Genomic DNA, 18,168 nt, shown 5'->3' with positions numbered 1-18,168 from the left:
ATGGGCTGGAGAGATGGCTCGGCGGTTAAGAGCACTGACTGCTCTTCCAGAGGACCCAAGTTCAATTCCAGAGGTCCAACACCCACATGGTGGCTCACAACCATCTGTAATGGGATCTGATGTCCTCTTCCGGTGCTGCCTGAATACAGCTACAGTGTACTCATATATATAAATCTTTTTTTTTTAATGTTTTTTTCAGGATCCACGTAAAGCACCAGGCACAGCCGTGGGCACACCTGCACTTATTTCTCTAGCCCCAGTGTTCTGTAGCATAAGCGAGCTGTTTGCCCTCCACTCAGAGAAGGAATTGGCTAGGCCTCTGCACTGGGCCATTACTTTCCAATGTAATGAGTGCATCTCACGAACTACACCTGTGCCTTTGTGAGACTCGAAGTCATATGACCAACATAATTTAGTGGCAAAATGTACAGAAAAAGGAAGGTCTGACTTTTGGGATATGAGGTTCATCTTTCAGGGCTGAAGAGAGGCATCCGAGCCTCAACAATACTGACTCTGTGTTCAGGAGGCAGAGCGAGCAATGAGCTGCCTTGACCTGCTCTGTGCACTCACAAGTAGGAACCTTGAACTTCACACTTCAAAACTCTGGATGGCTGTAGTGCACCGACTCTGATCAGCACACAGGAGGCTGAGGCAGGTGGATCTCTGAATTTGGAATCAGCCAAGGCTCCATAGAGATACACTGTACCAAAACAAAACCCCTAGTACAAAATTCTTAATCTAGGATTGGGGCCTGGTTCAATGGTGTAATCTTGCCTAGCATGCTCGCAGCCCTGGGTTCAGTCCCTAGCATGGCACTTCTAAGAGGGGGTGAGGGGAAACAGCAGAGAAAGAAGAAAGATCATAACCACACAATTGCACCCCACCCTGATCCTTCCAAAATAGATAAGATCTACTAACTGTGTGGGTCATTTGGGTGCTAAACATCTCCCTGCAGGCTAGTGGGGAGGAGCACTTGGCTCACAACTAGCTGCTCTCAAAGGCTGTGGAACTTTAGTGGCCTTGGTGAAGAAAACAGGTCACTTGAGATTTTATAGTCTGGTCCCAGTTCTGTCCCGGTCTCAGTCTGGACTCAGACTCCTGATTGATACAATGTAACCAGCTGTTTCCCACTCTGCCAAGGTAGTTCCCCTCCCAGACCAGATGGACTGTATCCTATCAAACTGTAAGCCAAAATAAACCCTTCCCCTTTCAGTCCTGGATTGTCAGAGATTTGATCACAACATCAAGAAATACCCCTCATACACTGTACATAAAACTTGGCTGTAGAAAAACACACCTCTACACTCAAATACCATAATTTTCTAAGTGGGACTTTCTTTCTCAGAGATCATAAGACACAAATGAAGTCAAGCAGGAAGACACAGAAACCATTTATTTTCATTATTAAATGAATATAAATTTATTGATTAATATTTAAAATAGAACTTCTACAGAGTCATCTCAGAAAATACACATTTGTTTCCATACATACAAATGCAGCTGAAACCCCTGGGCCCACCCAGGCTCGCTCTCTATATGAACACAGTGATGTCCATGGTTTCATCTCAGGACCAGTGGGATGGTTTTTTTCCTTTGATATAGGGTTTCTTTGTGTAGCTCTGGCTGTCCCTGGAACTCCATCTGTAGATCAGGCTGTACTCAAAGAGATCCACCTGCCTCTGCCTCTGCCTCTGCCTCCACCTCCACCTCCTGAGTGGTGGGATTAAGGCTGTGCCACCACACCCACTCAGGACCAGTGAAATTTGATCAGAAGAATCCCTCCCAGTCCTTGCTAACTACTCTCATGAATTACTTTTAGGGTCCCCCACATACTGTACCCATTTCCCTAACTGTAGTTGCCTTTCACTGCCTATGGTAATTATATTCAGCAAGGTATGTGCTAGATAAGAAAGGGAAATTAAACAGAGACTTCCCAACCGTTCTGTGCAGTTCTGTGATGACGCTGGTGTGTCAGGTGCACTTATAAAAGCTGTGGAGTGCAGGACAGTGCAGCAGGCATTGGCAAAACCCTGAGCCCAGGGATGGAGAGCCGCTGGCCCGAGCACTGGTGGTAGCAAAAGCAGACAGACTAGTGACACCAGCATAGCAAGTGGATTCTGATTCTTTTTTACAGGGATGGGGGTAGGCGGGGGGGGGGGGGGGGGGGGGGTTCCTGTGTTAGTCAGCTGTGGGTTTTCTCTCCACTGGGATTCATTTATTTGGTTTGCAAACTGTAAAGTTTCTTCACTGCTTCCTTATCAAAGGCCTATGAGAGACCTTTGGTCCCTTTGGAGGGAGAGTTCAAAGCTGCTCTGATTTGGTTTTGATTCGGTGGGAGACAATATAGAAAACGGCTAAGCAGAAACCTGTGTGGATCAACTTGATTTTTCCCTCTCCCAGTTAGAATTTTACATCTAAAACGGAAGCCTTAAACCAGCGGAACAGAGCAGAGCTCTCCCACCACCTCACACTATTTCACAGCATAGCCGTAGATGTGGGGCTGCACCAAAGTCCAGGACAGTGGTGCCTGGATGTGCTGCAGCTTCAGCTTTGAGAAGCTGGCCTGCTCTAATGTCTTCCAGCTCTCTCTCGTTAGATTGCATCCATCAAAAACAAGGAACCAGACAGGATTCAGGACCTGTTGCCAGAAGTAATTCCAAGTGGACCGTTCATCTGCCACGTGCTCCATGAAGTAAAAGGCCCCTCCCTGAGAAGAAACACACACACATACACACACATTTTAAAGATACTGGCTTTGGGAATTCCACTTTACAAAATGCCTCAAGCTTCAAATTCAGTGGCCTGAGGCTGACTTTGAGAAGACACAGGTAGATTAAAATGGAGTAAGGTATTATCTGGGTAACATCAGTTCAATTCCTGACACATTTTATCCAGAGCTAGCTGGGTATGATAGCACACACCTGGACTCTCCAACCAGGGAGGCTTGGGGAAGATGGCCTTAAGTTCCAGGCCGGCCCAGCCACAGTGGGACCCGGTCGTAAACTTTCTAAAAGGAGCTGCCAATGTAAGCAATAGATATTTTTGTGGTCATAAAGAATTCCTGATGGCAGAAACTGAAAGCGCTTAGTGTGTCTCTGCTTTCAACACATCCCTTCATTCCTTCAGCAGTGTTATTTGTAGCAGAACAAACCTGTAATCCCAGCAATCAGGAAACAGAGGCAGGGGATTGCTGGAAGCTCATGGCCAGCCTGGGTTACTGTAGTTAGTTCAGGGCCAGTCTGGGTTCCATAGACCTTGTCTCAGACAAACAATGTTGCTTTTTAAGTTTTATTACCACTGCTACTTTTGCTTTATTTTTGAGACCCAGTGTCACTGTGCAATTGTAACTTGCTTTGGCCTGACTGGCCTTAAACCCTCACAGAAATCCCCGTGCTTCTGCCTCCTCAGTGTGGGGGTTAGAGGAACTATGCCATCATGCCTGACACCTCAATGTACGTGTTAGGGAACTGAGCCCCACACAACAGTGTGTAAATGTTGGAAAAAGAGTCTAAGCCTCTGTGTGTGGCTCCAGAACTGTTTCAGCAACATGTTTATTTTAGAAAGTTTGGGGGCTGGAGAGGTAGCTTGGGTTAAGAGCACAGACTGCTCTTCCAGATGTCCTGAGTTCAATTCCCAGCAACCACATGGTGGCTCACAACCATCTGTAATGGGATCTGGCACCCTATTCTTGTGTGTCTGAAGACAGCTACAATGTACTCATGTAAATAAAATAAATCCTTTAAAAAAGAAGAAAGTTTGGAAAACACAGAGATGTTTTCACACCAAATCATTATGTCGTGTGTCTGCAAGTCACACGGGAGGTAGAGGCAGGAGGATAAAATTAAAGTCATTTTCATCAGCACAGTGAGTTTGAGGCTGGTTAGGGCTATACAGAAAAACAGAAACAAAAAGTATTGGAGAGAGAGTTGACAACCACCCGTAATTCCAGTTCCAGGGAGCCAGTGTTCTCTGACCTCCGTGGGACTGGCACATATGGTGCATATAGCTCACGCAGGTATGCAAGGCACATAAATCCCTTTAAAAAAAAAAAATGAACAGAAAGAAAACCAGCCACTATCCTATTATATGTAAACTTGTAATTTTTTTTTTCTAAAATCAAAAGTCTGTAACACACATTGTAACCATCTTTACTTCACATCAGCTAGGCTCCTCCCAGTGTTCCACTGTAACAAGCATTAACATCCACCAGTCTTGAGAGCACCTGTAATTATTACCAAATAGATGCATTGTTACAAAGCGAGCCTGCATCGCTAGTGGGTGGTCCCTTTTAAAACACCTTGGTAGAAGTCTTCAAATTGTCCTTTGGAAAAACTGGATCACATTTATACTCTCACTAGCAATGGCTCTGAAAGTGCCCATCTCCAATAAAGGGCTGGCAAATGCCCCTTCCTAGCTCCTCCTCTGACAATGTTTTTGACAAAAGGCCCTGCTATTGTAGCCCTGGTTGGCATCAACTGCTTTAAACACATACGTGTGCACGTACACACTAATTGCAGTACAGGAGAGGCAGAGACAGGTCGATCTCTGAGACCCTTTGGCTAGTCAGCCTGGCCAACATGGTGAGTTCCAGCCAGTAAGCGATTCTGTTTCAAGGGTGGGAGCCACCCCTGAGAAGTGACATGCCTGCAGTTGTCCTTTGACCTCCACACAAACTCCCACACATGTTCACTCACATACATGAACACTCACATAAAAATACATACATCTTCAATATCCTTAATAAATATAAAATCTTCTACTAGAAAGTTTATGTTTTGGCGTCCTGTAGGTCTGCTGATAGCCGTTACTATTTTGCCCATGGGAATAACTGCCTTTTTCCTTACTCCGATTAGCTCGGCGTGGGGAGTCTCACCTGGAATCCTAGTTCTAGGGCTGTCAGCAGGAGGATCAAGGTCAACCAACCAACACACTCTCTTCTAGGCCTGTGGAGCTACAGGAGGCCTCTTCCCATGTCTAGCACCAGGGCTGGGGAGGTAGAAGGCATGCAAAGTGGGAGTGGACATCCAGCTTGGGCTACATAAGACCTTTTCTCAGATGGGGAGAGAGAGAGGAAAGAGAGAGAGAGAGAGAGAGAGAGAGAGAGAGAGAGAGAGAGAGAGAGAGAGAGAGGACCCTCACCACTGACAGCAGGTGCCTGTCTGAGCTATCTAACAAGTCTACCTCCTGCCGCTTTTATCTTTGTTATTGTTGCTTCTTGTCTTTTGAAACAGTTTGGTGTCACCCAGGTTGTTCTGGAACTCACCACTTGGCCAACTCAACTATGTAGCCAGCTGCTCTTGAACTCTCCATCCTCCTGCCTCCACATCCCTAGTGCTGGCTTTACACACCACACTTGGCCTCTACTTTGAACTGCCAGGGGCCAGCCCCTGCTCTTCTTTCTTGTTGGTTCTTGAGGCAGCGGAGGGGGAAGAGCATTGGCGGGGTTAAGACTTGGTCTTACGAGATATTTAGGGTTGCTGTTTAATAATAAAATATTACCTATCTTAAGTCACTTTGCTACTGTAACTGACTGCAAGCTGTAACTTGCTTGTTAGGCTATGGGACATGTAGAGCAATAAACTTCTACTGAACCAGGAGAAGAATCACACTCGCAGAAGGAAAAGCTTTTATGGGAGCAAATATGAATTAAACTCACATAAATTCATATACAGATTCATGCACACACATTCCTAAATCTTCATTCGAACCAGTTGGGCCCAGCTTACATACTTATCTCATAATTACATACTTGCAGACACATGTATCCATACTTACAAATGCATATGGAGCAAAAGACCAAGTGCCAGGGCAGGAAGAACTCACTCATTCTGGATGAAGAATGAGCTCCAATCTTTATTGCATAGAGAAAGAAACAGCTGCTACCCTGTTATTGCTAAATGAATTAAAGCCAAGTCTGTAAGAAGACAGCTTTGTTCTCTATAGTAAGACTAAGCCTGCCTTGTTATTAAGAAAAGACCTGTTCTGTCCCGTGGTCAGGAGAAGCCTGTCTGCACCTTCTGCTCTCTGCAGCTTCTTCTTTTTCCTCTTTCCCTCTGCATCCCGCACAATGCTCTCTTAGGTTTTTATGTTACCTCATAGTTTCTAAGATCCTCCACCCTGCAGCCTCCTTCTAATCGTGCTCTCTCCTCCTGCTCTGATGTCACAGTGCTCTGCTCCCAAAGCCTTCCTCCCAGTGCTCTCTCTCCAATGTTAGGCCTCCCAGTGTGATCTTTCCTAGTCTTTTGTACCTTTTCTAGGATAACAGCTCACATGGTTTTTCTAAGCATCCCAATTTCACAAACTTCACTAGAAGTTCAAACATAAATTGAATAAGAAGTTTACAACAGAGAATGATTTCATGCATATCCATTAAGAGTAATTATCTGGCTAACCATTCATTATCTATCAAAACCTGTTCTACAGGTTTATGGGTAGTTCAAAACTGTAACTTTTGTGACTAAGTTATTAGTGAAGTTCTGTATAAATAAACCCAGTCAATATTTTATCTTCTGTTTTTGCACCTATAGAAAATCCTCAGTTCCCTTTTTGTGACCTTTGGTTAAGTGTTTTACCACCTCAGTGTGTTCTCTAAGTTGTAGATGCCTCTTTCTTTTTTTTTTTTTTATTTATTTTTATTAGATATTATATTTACATTTCGGATTTTATCCCTTATCCCCTTGCCCCTAGATGCCTTTTTCTATCTCAGAAGCAATTAGCTCGAGACTCTTGGAGACTGGCAGAATTCCCATTGCAGTTTTGACATCAGAAAGGGTTTAATAGCAGTCCTATCTAAAAGAGCTTAGTAATTACTAATATAACTTTAGAAATTTTTTTTTTGATTTTTTGATACAGGGTTTCTCTGTGTAGCCCTGGCTGTCCTGGAACTCACTCTGTAGACCAGACTGGCCTCAAACTCAGAAATCTGCCTGCCTCTGCCTCCCAAGTGCTGGGACTAAAGGTGTGCGACACCACTGCCCGGCTAGAAATTCTTATAGAGTCATCATTAAGACTTAAGAAGTCATTAGTTTGTCTATATAACATCACTACAAGACATCTTCATTGTTCTGCAGAGATCTGCTCAAAAGGGTGAGCTAATACCTAGTGACTGTCATATATATTTAATAATAACAGGAAAAGCATATTAATAGCAGGAATCTTTCCTAAAATGAAATTCTCCTGGGCTTTGCGTGCAGAAGCAAACCCATCATTAACTTTGACAGTCCATGGTGGAACCGTCTCAGGAAGATCACCTACTAGGTTTTAGCTTCTCCTTGATGGCTCCTGGCATTGCACCTTTTTTAAAAAAAGAAAAAGAAAAAGAAAACCAACCTTTTAATTCACTAACAAATTGTTCCCAGGCACTGGCCGCAAGCCTCTGTAGATACCAGAGCTGCGTGTGGGAGAGGAGGAATCTACGTGAGCCACTTTCTACACTGAACTGAGTTGTTTTAAAGATTGTATTATTTCATTAATATGCAAATAACATCGTGCAGGCGGTGAGTCTCCAGCCACTTCTGAATTCAGGGCAGCATTTTTTCACTAGCTTTTACTCATTCTTATTCAATCGACAATGGTGAGTGTTGCCACCTCAAGAGGAATCAATCTGACTTGCATCTGCAGCCCACATGGGTCATGAAGATACTACTACGACCATGGCGCATTATTAAACAGCCTCCGGCATTTTCTAATAAAAAAGGAAACTCATCCCACTTTTGTAAGCCCCCTTTGCAAGCTACTGTAGTCCTGGCTACCCAAAGGCAGAGAGTTTTGAGTCAGAATTCAGAGTTTAGAGATGCAGTTAACACAAACTAAACAGATAAATTTAAGTAAGACATGCATTCAGGAATAGAGAACTGAATTTCCTAATAAAAATGAAAGCAAAACTTTCCTTAGGCAAGGGCAGGAGCCAGCGGAGAAGTGGAGAGAGTGGCTTGGAGATGCCTATGCCTATGAATAATCTCGGAGTTTGGGAAGGCAGGGCGGGATGGTGGGGGCGGAGAGGAGTGAGCTCTGGGTGAGTGTTGAGATTTGGAAATCTGTGCAGGCATGTAGCTGAAAACACAGGGTGCATGAGACAGCTGAGGGGGACATATACATGGAATGAGAGCTGAGGAAGTGATCCTTACTGTCTAGGGAGGGAGCAAAGAGGTGAGAACACCAAAGAGCCTGACCTGGGCGGGGTGTGCTGGTGCATGTCTTTAATCCAGTACTTAGGAGGCAGAAGTGGTGGCTTTCTGTGAGTTCAAGGCCAGCCTGGGCTACATACAAAGTGTCAGGTTAGCCAACCACTATTTAGTAAGAAGGAGACCTGGTCCCTCCCCGCCAAATATGTCAGACTCAAGGCTGAGCATTTCTTTGAGTCTGCAACCTCATTGCAAAATGGCAATCGATCATAAATATCTGCTTCAGGGGACTGTGGTGAAGGTTAACTGAGGCTGTCATGCCCTGGCTCTATCAAGCAGAGTGGGAGTTGGTAATCATAGAGGCTAAGGGAGACAACCTGGGCATCATCTGCCTTGCACAAAGGAAGTATGATCAACAGCTTAAAGAAGCACCTGGTAAAACCCCAGTTGCCAGGCTTAGGATGGAGGGACCCAGGGTTTAGCTCTAAGAATCTGTCCCTTTCTTGATTTTGGTTTGCTTTATTGTTTGTGTTTTAAAGACCTGGAGGTCAGGCTGGAGAGATGGCTCAGTGGTTAAGAGCACTGACTGTTCTTCCAGAGGTCCTGAGTTCAATTCCCAGCAACCACATGATGGCTCACAACCATCTGTAATGGGATCTGAGTGACATTGTACTCACATACTTAAAATATATAGATAAATCTTTAAAAAAATAAAAATGGGGGGGTCTTGCTGTGTAGCCCAGACTAGACTCAGACTTGAGGCTCCTCCTGTTTGCTCCCCTTTCCCAGCACCAAGACTCTGGGTACGTGCCCCACTCCAGGTATGGCTATGTAACTGGTCTGTCATAACTGGCACCAGAGAGAAATGCTAAGCCATGGATGCCTCTGAAGCTTTCTTCTCAAGAGACTATAAAGGATGTGTGTGTGTGTGTGCATGTGTGAGAGTGTGAGTATGTATGTGTATATAGGTACAAGTGTGTATGCATGCATGATATGTGAGTATGTGGGAGATTTGAAAGAGTGTGTATGAGTGTGTGTGTGTGTGTGTATGTGTGCATGCAAAATATATGTGCATGTATATGAGAGTGTGTGTGTGTGCATGAGTGTGAGTATATGTGCATGTATGTGAGAGAGTGTATATGTGTGTATGAGTGTGTGAGTGTGTATGTGTGTATGCATGAGTGGGTGTGCAAGTGTGAATATGTGTCAGTGTCACAGAACATCCTTACATGTTCTGAAATCAATAAGCTGAATCATTAAGATTGTCATACTTCAAATTCAGCTTTGTTCAAAACAAATCCATTTAACCTGATTTTCACAAGTACAAAGAAATTCTTCAGACTTTTAGAAAGGCACGAAATGACTGTTGCTTTTGGCTACACCCAAGTCCAGTTCCCTGGCAGTAACCCTGTTACTACCTTTTGCCTGAACATGTTAACATTATTTCTTGAGCACTTTTCTCTTTTCTATCCTGGAGAGATCAGTCTTCTTGAAGTTTTTTGTTTGTTTTGGTTGGTTAGATTTTTTTTTAAGTTTTCATTTGTTTTGTTGTTGGATAAAATGTTACCATATGACTCAGGCTGGCCTTGATCTGGTACATAGCCGAGGCTTGCCTTTCCATCCTGCTCACCCTCTGAGACAATGAGACCATGGGTGGGTTGGTATGTGTGGTCCACCACACCCAGCTCTGGATCTTTGTAACAGCCTCAGGTCCCTGACTGTGAGAAGCTCCCATCCACACAGTCTCTGTCCAGTCTGCAGTCTGCAAATGCTCCTTTAATGAGCACCCTCGAGATATCCAGGGTTTACACAAGTGGAGCCGCACAATTCCTCTATCCCATGAATTTCTGATAGAGAAAGTACATTTACTGGATGTTTTGATGTTACTAAGTGAGCCTTCCAAGCCCCTTCCTATATGAGGGGCCTCTTCCCAGATCCCCCTTCTTACTGCATTACTATAGGCTGTGAATTCTTCCCAGAACCCCCTCTCCCCGCAGTACTATAGGCTGTGAGTCTCTGGTGCTGTCATGAACAAACACCACCTGATAGTCTGCCTCATGATAGTCTGCTTTAATTTATATTCCTGTTCCTGCCCAGTTGCTCATCTTTTTCTCTGACCTGTTTTAAAACACAAAACCAGTATCCTTAGTGACCTGTAAATTTTGTTTGTTTTGTTTTGGAGACATGGTCAATCTCTCTGCATTGCTGGCTGGCCTGGCCCTCACTCTGTAGACCAGGCTGGCCTCAAACTTCTAGAGATGCACCTGCCTCTGCCTCCCAGTGCCAGGACTTGTAAGGTTGTTTGTTTGTTTGTTTGCATGTGTGGTATGACCCCTCAGCTGTTCTGGAAGCTTCTGTTACCAAGTTTGACACCTGAACTACCCTCAGGCTCTTTCCTCTGCAGCAGTTTAGAACTTTGTGTGTTCGGATTTGTTAGCCTTCACTCATAGTTCACTGCTGCTCTTTTTCTTTTGCAAAATTCTTCTGGAGTCATTTGTTTTTTAGTTTAGAATCCACCCAATAAGAGCCCTGGCTTCTCTTCCATAGGTCCTGAGTTCAATTCCCAGCAACCACATGGAGGCTCACAACCATCTGTAATAGGATCTGGCGCCCTCTTCCGGGCGCTGAAGACAGCGACAGTATACTCATATACATAAATAAACAAATCTCTAGAATCCACCCAAAACTGATAGGACCACCCTTGCTCATGATAGCTGCAGCTAGCCAGCCTTCACACTTGTCACTCACCGGCCTCAGCACTCGGTGCACCTCGCGCAGAATCTTCTCTTGGTTGTTCACCGAGCACAGCACCAGGGTGCAGACCACCACGTCCACAGAGCCATCGGCCACCTGGTGCATGTTCTCTCCGGCCGCCACCACGAAGCGCTCGAACTGCAGATGCCGGTTCTCTGCGACACTCTTGAACAGGAACTTCTCGAAGTTGGGGTTGGGGTCGATACAAGTGACCCTGCACCCGGGGGGATAGAACTTGAAGTTGGCCCCGGTGCCACAGCCCACCTCCAGCAGTGACAGCTTCCCCGAGGGGCCCGCGAACTCCTGCAGGTTGCTGAAGAGCTCCCGCTTTCGGCTCGCCATCTGCTCGTTGTACATCACGGTGAAGCGTTTCAGGAAGTAGGGAAACCACTTTTTGCACACCCAGCTCCACACGCCTAGAAGGTTCAGCAGAAACATGGGAAGCGCCAGGATGCAGACCACCAGCCGCAGGACCAGGACGGCGAGCGTCATCTTTGCGAGTAGAGGAGAAGGGCCACGGCCCGGAGTGTCTCCTGAAGAAGCAGGGCGCAGGCTCCTGGCCTCGCTCCAGCGCCAATCAGGGAGGAAGGAGGTGTCAGCTGAGTCGGGGGGGGGGGGCGGGGGGGAACAATCACAGAGCCCCGACTCCCATCCGCCCCACCCCACCCTACCCCCCAATGGCTGGCTAGCAGAAGTTGGCGCAGCTCCCTTCGCAGTGGCCCAAGACTGTGTCCTCCCTCCCCCACGCCCCCCCCCACCCCCCATCTCTTAGGAGGGTTGCCGCCTGATCCCTGACTCTGATCCTACCTGGCTTTGTTTGGGTCTGGAGGCTGCAGCTAGTTTCCTGCCTCGGCGGTAGTGCATAGTGTGTACTTCCACGCCACCCACCCAAGCTTCCTTTAGGAGAAGTCCTCCTAAAGGAAGTGGAGCAGGGTCAGCGCACCAGGGAAGATGGCATCCGGCTCCCTTTTATCACACATTTATTCTTCCCTTCTCTCCCCACCCCACCCCACCCCACCCCACCCCAAAACCTGGTCTTGTGTAAAGGAAGTGAAGGGAAACCTCGCCAAGCCTCGCCCAACAGTTTCTCACTTCCCATTGTAAACCGAGCCTTTCATAAGTTAATAATTCATCAGAAGGATCTTTGCTAAGTCACTGTTTTGAGCCACTCATCAGTTTAAAACCGCAACTGTCAATCTTACTACGCTTGCTTATTATGTAACTCCACCAATTTAGAATAAAAGTGCCAGAACAGTCCCTGTTTGGAGTCCGAGGGGTTTTATAAAGCAGCTTTTGGTTGAGGTTTGTTCTGGGTCTCGCTCTTTAGCCCCAGCTGACCTTGAATTCTCCTGATCCCTCTGCATCTTCTGAAGCCTGAGACGGCAGGTCAGCTGCACTGTTCTGACTCATAAGTTCACAAACACGATAAATGACTTTTCTATTGTTTGCTTCCGGTTTTTTTCCACGTGTGGTCTTACAGGTCGTAATCAAGTTAAGAACTATCTAAGTAATTCTATATAAAACTTGGTGCTTTTGATGTGTGAATGATAGTGGGAGCAGACATAACTAGATTTAGGAAACTAATATATTCAGATACTTCCGCGAGTCAGATCAAGAAAATTTCCGGAGGAGATGGACCTGAGAGCCGCATAGCCATCTGATAATACGCATGGCGGTAGGCCAAAGATCGATGAATATTTTCTTGACTGGCAAGTGCCCTCCCTGAACAGCTGGAATAAGAAATCAGTCTGCACAAGATAGTCATTCTATTCCTTCTTGACCTCTTCTTCAGTGCCTGCCTCCAAGTTCATGTTTGATTTCCTGTCCTGACTACCATTCATAATGTACTGTAAAATGAAAGAGAGAGAGAAAGAAAGAAAGAAAGAAAGAAAGAAAGAAAGAAAGACAGACATAGTGGCAGCAGCATCCAGAGGGGAAAAACTCATATCCTGAAACAGGAGTGGTGGGCACTGGCTGAGCCGGGTTCTTCTGGTTTTTCTTCTTATATCTGGAGGCAGAGGTCAGTAGCACTAAGGACTGAGCTCGGGGCCTCAGGCAGGCCAGGGCAGTACTCTGTCATTGATCCCTAATCCAGGGAGAGATGTGTATATATTTAAAGTCTACTCGTATTCTATATACCCTTCACATATGTTACAAATACAACAGCCTGGCCTGGTGGCACATAGCTTAATGCCAGCACTGTTGAGTCAAAGGCAGGCAGATTTTATGAGTTCAAGGCCAGCCTGGTATACACAGTGAGTTCTACAACACTCCTCTCAGGACTATAGAAGAGAGAGACCTGTCTCAAACAAACAAACAAATAAAAAACAGCCAATTCCATATGCGTGCTGTGCACACGTAGGCGTGCTGGACCATATGCATATATATATGTAGAGGCCAGAGGAGGATGTTGAATGTTTTAATTTCTCCACCTTCATTATTTTTTAATTTAAAAATGTATTTACTCAGAAGCATTCAGAATGTCAACAAAACAGTTGCATGCTTTTCTTGGATATTTTTTTCATTACAGAATGGTTATTCAGCTAATAGGACAGCACTAATCCTCAGATGCACTGCATCAGACACAACTGAAGTTGGGGGGGGGACTACACCAAAAAACTGCTTTAAATTTCTATGCCAATTTACAACACCTCCACCCCCCCACCTCCAAAGACTGTACCAGGCAAAGTTAGTGGCTGTTGAAATACCACCACCAGGACAGGACTGTCTGAAGACATTTGGTAGTTTAGTAACTACATACAAAAAGACACAGTGTAGTTTAAAAAACAAAATGAAACAAAAAAACCTTGCATGGCCTTACATTGCATTTTTATTATTTAAAAGGAGTGAGTTGTGTACAGGGGACTTAAATGCTTTGTAGACAAGGAAAAAAAACTGTGTTTGAACCAACTTCATCATCATCATCATCACCACTACCATCATCAGCTTTGGCTTCCTCCTCGTCCTCAGCTTCTTCCTGACCCTCTTCATCCTCACCTCAACCTCCCCATTCTTCCTTCTCTTGCTCCTTTCAGCCTTGACCACCCCCTTTGCCTCTGCCTCGAGTTAGTTCTGTAGGCATCATTTCCTTTCATAGTTTCCCTTCAGCCTGGCAGGCCCCTTCACACAGGGCCTTGGATCCTTCAACTTCTTGTTGGTCTCCTCTTTGCGGCGATGTAGGTTTTCATTTCTCTTTCATAACGAGCCTTGTCTGCCTTTGCCATGCCTTCAGATTTTTCCTTTTATTGGCAAACATAGTCTGTGCCTCTCTGAGCTCTGTGAGAACACTGAGGAGCCAGAAACATCCAGGTGTCGCCTCTTCTCCACTCGCAAGTTTGCACTAAGATTCGTCTGAGGACATTTTGTCTCTTGGCTGCTTTGGCCTTGTTCAGTGGATTTTCCTCCACAAGGCACTGAGTCACCCAGTGCCAGACCGGCTCTTACCCCACACCCCGACCCGGGCTGTCTCTATGGAGCTCAGTGACCGGCAACAGCTGCCAGAACGAGAGCCAGCTATCTGTGATTTTTTATTTGTTTTTTTCTATTTTGTGACAGGGTCTCACTCTGTAGCCCTATGTATCCTATGTATCCTGGAACTCAATATGTAGACCAGGCTGGCCTCAGACTCACAGAGGTCCATCTGCCTCTGCCTCCCAAGTGCTGGGATTAAAGGTGTGCATTACCGTGCCTGCCTCCTAATTATTATTTTTTTAGTTTTGTATGTTTGGGTGGGGGGTGTGTGTCTGTATGTATGTGTCTCTCTCTGTGTGTATGTGTCTCTGTGTGTGTGTGTGTGTGTGTGTGTGTGTGTGTGTGCCTGTGTTCACCCTGATGCCTGCAGAGCCAGAGACAAGAGCATCGGGTCCCCTGGGACTAGAGTTACAGGCAGCTGTGAGCCCTTGGCGTGAGCAACAAATGCCCTTAACCACTGAACGGCCTCTCCAGCCCCTACTAGCTTCATCTTTTAAGGAGATCTTTTGGAAGTGGAAGTTGACCTAAACTTTGCCTGTTTCATGTGTATAGTTACCATTTGAGTACTATGAAGCAGTGTCAGCTGGAACACAGTATGTCACTGAGAGTCCTCTTGCTCTTTCTTGTTCTCCCTCCTCCCTTCTCCTCCCTCCCTCCTCCCCCCTTCCTGGACAACTGTGGCCCATTTTCTCAAATAATTTCACATACATAGATCATACGATAGTGACTTTCCCACCTGACTCTGACTCAGCACAGTTGCTTTGAGGAGTCCCCAGGCTGCTGCAGGAGCCGGCACACCTACTGCAGTGACATATAACCGGCGACATATCTCCGTAGCATGAATACAGAGGAGAACTTAAACAATGGTGACATTTATTTTATTTCAAGTTTTGTATACACATGGGTGCACATGCCAAGTACACAATAGTGTGTCTGCACAAGGGCGTGTGTGTGTGTGTGTGTGTGTGTGTGTGTGTGTGCGCGCGCGCGCTTGTGTGTAGAACACAAGCATCCATGCCAGGGTGCATGTGTAGAGGTCAGAGGACAACTGTGGCTGTCAGTTGTCCCCTTCACTGTGTGGGTCCCAGGGATCACAGTCAGGCTGTCGTGGTCTTGGCGGCACACACATTCCCCTGCTGAGCTATCTCTGGCTGCTGAGCTGTCTCTGGCTCTCTCTGGCTCTCTACTCTAAAAGTTGTATTTGTAATGTTGTGATGTGCACGTGAGGCATAACTGTTGGGAACTGAGCTGGCCCCACGTTCGGGCGGCCAAAAAATGTTGCGGCCCAAGCAAAATGTTGAGGCCCGGGCTGCCCCGCGTTTGGTGGCCACTGTATGCCGGCCCAAGCTGCTGCTCCAGTCGGCGGGTCGGGGTTCAGCAAGAGAGAGGGTGAGGGCAGACTCGAAGAATGGAGACCAGACAGAGTACATTTCAGTCCCGTTTATTCTTCAGTCTCTCTTCTTAGTCCAAGTCCCAAGTCTTGAGTTCCTAGTTCCTAGTTCCGAGTACCTCCAAGTTTCAAGTTACTTCTTCCAAGTTCTCTCCCAAGTGCCTGCTTCTCTGTCTCCTCTCTGCTGTGTCTCAGTCTCTCCCGTCTGCCTCTATCCTTTTATATGTCTCACTTCTAAACCACGACTTCAGGTCACGCCTTTAATCATGCCCTTAGGTCTTGTCTCTAAATCTGATCTCTACACTTCTAAGTCAAACTCTTAAGTTACACACCTTTAATCTCACACACCTTTAATCTCACACACCCAAGGTATCTAAACCAAGATTATCAGAGTGTGCTCAGCTGTTGTAGGCTATTGTAATCCAAGTCTCATGTCAGGGTATATGGCTCAAGATGGCTGCAAAGCTGATAGCCGCTTTCTGCTAAAAGTCAGCCCCAACACATAACAACAATTTTGTATTCAAAAACCATGTATTTACTCCCCGACTCTATTCGTACATTAGGGTATTAAGATTACAATTCATATCTTCAAGAGATGATGCCTGGTGTGCTGGCCCACATCTAATAATCCCAGCAATTGGAAGGCTGAGGTAGGAGGATCAGGAGTTCAAGGCCAGTCAGAGCCATGTAAGGCCCTGTTTCAACAATGACAACACATTATAACACATTATTGTAGGTAATTACCCCTTGTCATTTGTTTATTTTTGAGATAGGGTTTTGCTATATAATCAGATAGATCTTGAACTAACTCACAGTCCTTCTGTCTCGGCCTTTCAAGCGCTGCTCTAATGCTCTGACCAAGTCAGTGAAAGTGAATCTGCCCCTGGGACATTACTGTTTTCCCTTTATACTTAAAAAATATTTTAGTAGGGGCTGGAGAGATTGCTCAGTGGTTAAGAGCACTGACTGTTCTTCCAGAGGTCCTGAGTTCAATTCCCAGCAACCACATGGTGGCTCACAACCATCTATAATGGGATCTCATGCCCTCTTCTGGTTGGGTCTGAAAACAGCTACAGTGGACTCATACACATGGAATCAATAAATCTAAAAAAAATATTTTAATAAATAGCCTATCATTATATAAATGTCCTGACATTTATTATACCTTAGCCGATTAAAATCAGTACATGTTAATAACCACTGCCTGGATTGGTTAATTCTGTTTCTGGAACACTGATTATTCCTACTGAAGCTACCATTCTTTTGGACTATCAATTAATTATTTAAACCAACACCCACCCCAGGTGTACCTCAGGCCTGGGAGCTGCCGAGTTATTCACAAGGATCTTGAATTGTGGGCAATGACATTGTGCAGAGACTTTTGGTAAACAACCTAATAAACAAGGTTTTAATGCTGGAAAACAAAGCTAAAATTAGACACAACCTTTCAGAGTTAACGGACAGTCTGGTCAAACTCACAGCTTTGTAGTGTGCAAAACTTTATAAATGAAGCGACTCCATCAATGACAAAAATATTGCCCAGATCTGTCTAGATGGATAGAGAGTGTGTTTAGTAAACGCTCTACTGTCTGCTGGTTGAGAATCCTGATCCAATACCAGAACATATGAGATTAAAAAACAAACATGAGCTTCACATCTTTAAAAATCTGAAAATGCAAAAACAAAAACAAAAACAAAATCTGACAATGCTTGATTTAGTCCCTAGCACTATGTGTGAGCATGCATGTCTGTGTGCATGTGTGACTGTGTGCATGTGTACATGCACATTGACAGCAAAACAAACAGTAGCACCAAGAATGGTGGTGTAAACAGAGGAAATGGGGCTGGGGGGAAGTGAAAAGTGAAGGTTTGGGCCAGAATCTTTGCTTTCGCGGGAGGGAGGAGTGCGTTGAGGGGTCTGAATATAGCAGGAGGCATCACCGGAGAGGGGGGGAGGCAGACCTAGGAAAGGCTAGGCTCTGGGGCTAGCCACGAGGACCCTGAGACCTCATCCTCAGGACAAACCTTCTCAGTGACTCTTGTACCTCTGAGAAAGGAAGGCTTGAGTCTGGTCTTTGTGGCACGTGATGTAGTGTAGGTTTCTGAGCGCTGCCCGGGGACTCGGAAAGTTTTTAACTGAGGAAACGAGGGCTAGGATCATTTATTCAGAGGGCAAAGGTGAGTGACTGCCACAGAGATGCAATTCAAAGATATTTGTTAAGTGCCCTGTCAGCAAGGAGCCTAGCATGAAGGATTGACAGAGTCAGGTGACAGAGCGCATGCCTGTGACATCAGCACTGATAAAGTGCATGCATGCCTGTGATGTCAGCTCTGAGTCAGCTGACAGTGTGCGTGCCTGTCATCTCAGTGCTCAGCACAGCTAGTCTGGGGTAGAGGAAGAGAGCCTGACTGGAAAGAAGCAAAAAGCAG

At 45.7% G+C, this 18,168-nt stretch overlaps 1 protein-coding gene across 2 annotated transcripts; it reads right to left on the bottom strand.

The window, feature by feature from the left end:
• Positions 1–1,378: 1,378 nt before the first annotated feature.
• LOC117701630 (thiol S-methyltransferase TMT1A) lies at positions 1,379–11,848 on the bottom strand. 2 transcript variants are annotated; one of them, XM_034493197.2, is made up of 3 exons: positions 11,685–11,848; positions 10,872–11,293; positions 1,379–2,707 (listed from the first exon to the last, which is right to left on the bottom strand). In XM_034493197.2, the coding sequence occupies exons 2-3, from the start codon at positions 11,232–11,234 to the stop codon at positions 2,471–2,473; spliced, it is 600 nt and encodes a 199-aa protein (XP_034349088.2). In that variant the 5' UTR covers positions 11,235–11,293; positions 11,685–11,848; the 3' UTR covers positions 1,379–2,470. The 2 variants fall into 2 exon arrangements, with proteins under 2 accessions (XP_034349088.2, XP_034349087.1); XM_034493196.2 differs by lacking the exon at positions 11,685–11,848 and having other exon boundaries at positions 10,872–11,426.
• Positions 11,849–18,168: the final 6,320 nt, after the last annotated feature.

The sequence above is a fragment of the Arvicanthis niloticus genome, unplaced genomic scaffold (genome assembly GCF_011762505.2).
Source record: "Arvicanthis niloticus isolate mArvNil1 unplaced genomic scaffold, mArvNil1.pat.X pat_scaffold_152_arrow_ctg1, whole genome shotgun sequence".
Classification (NCBI taxonomy): Eukaryota; Metazoa; Chordata; class Mammalia; order Rodentia; family Muridae; genus Arvicanthis; species Arvicanthis niloticus.
This window is presented reverse-complemented; position numbering and strand designations above follow the sequence as displayed.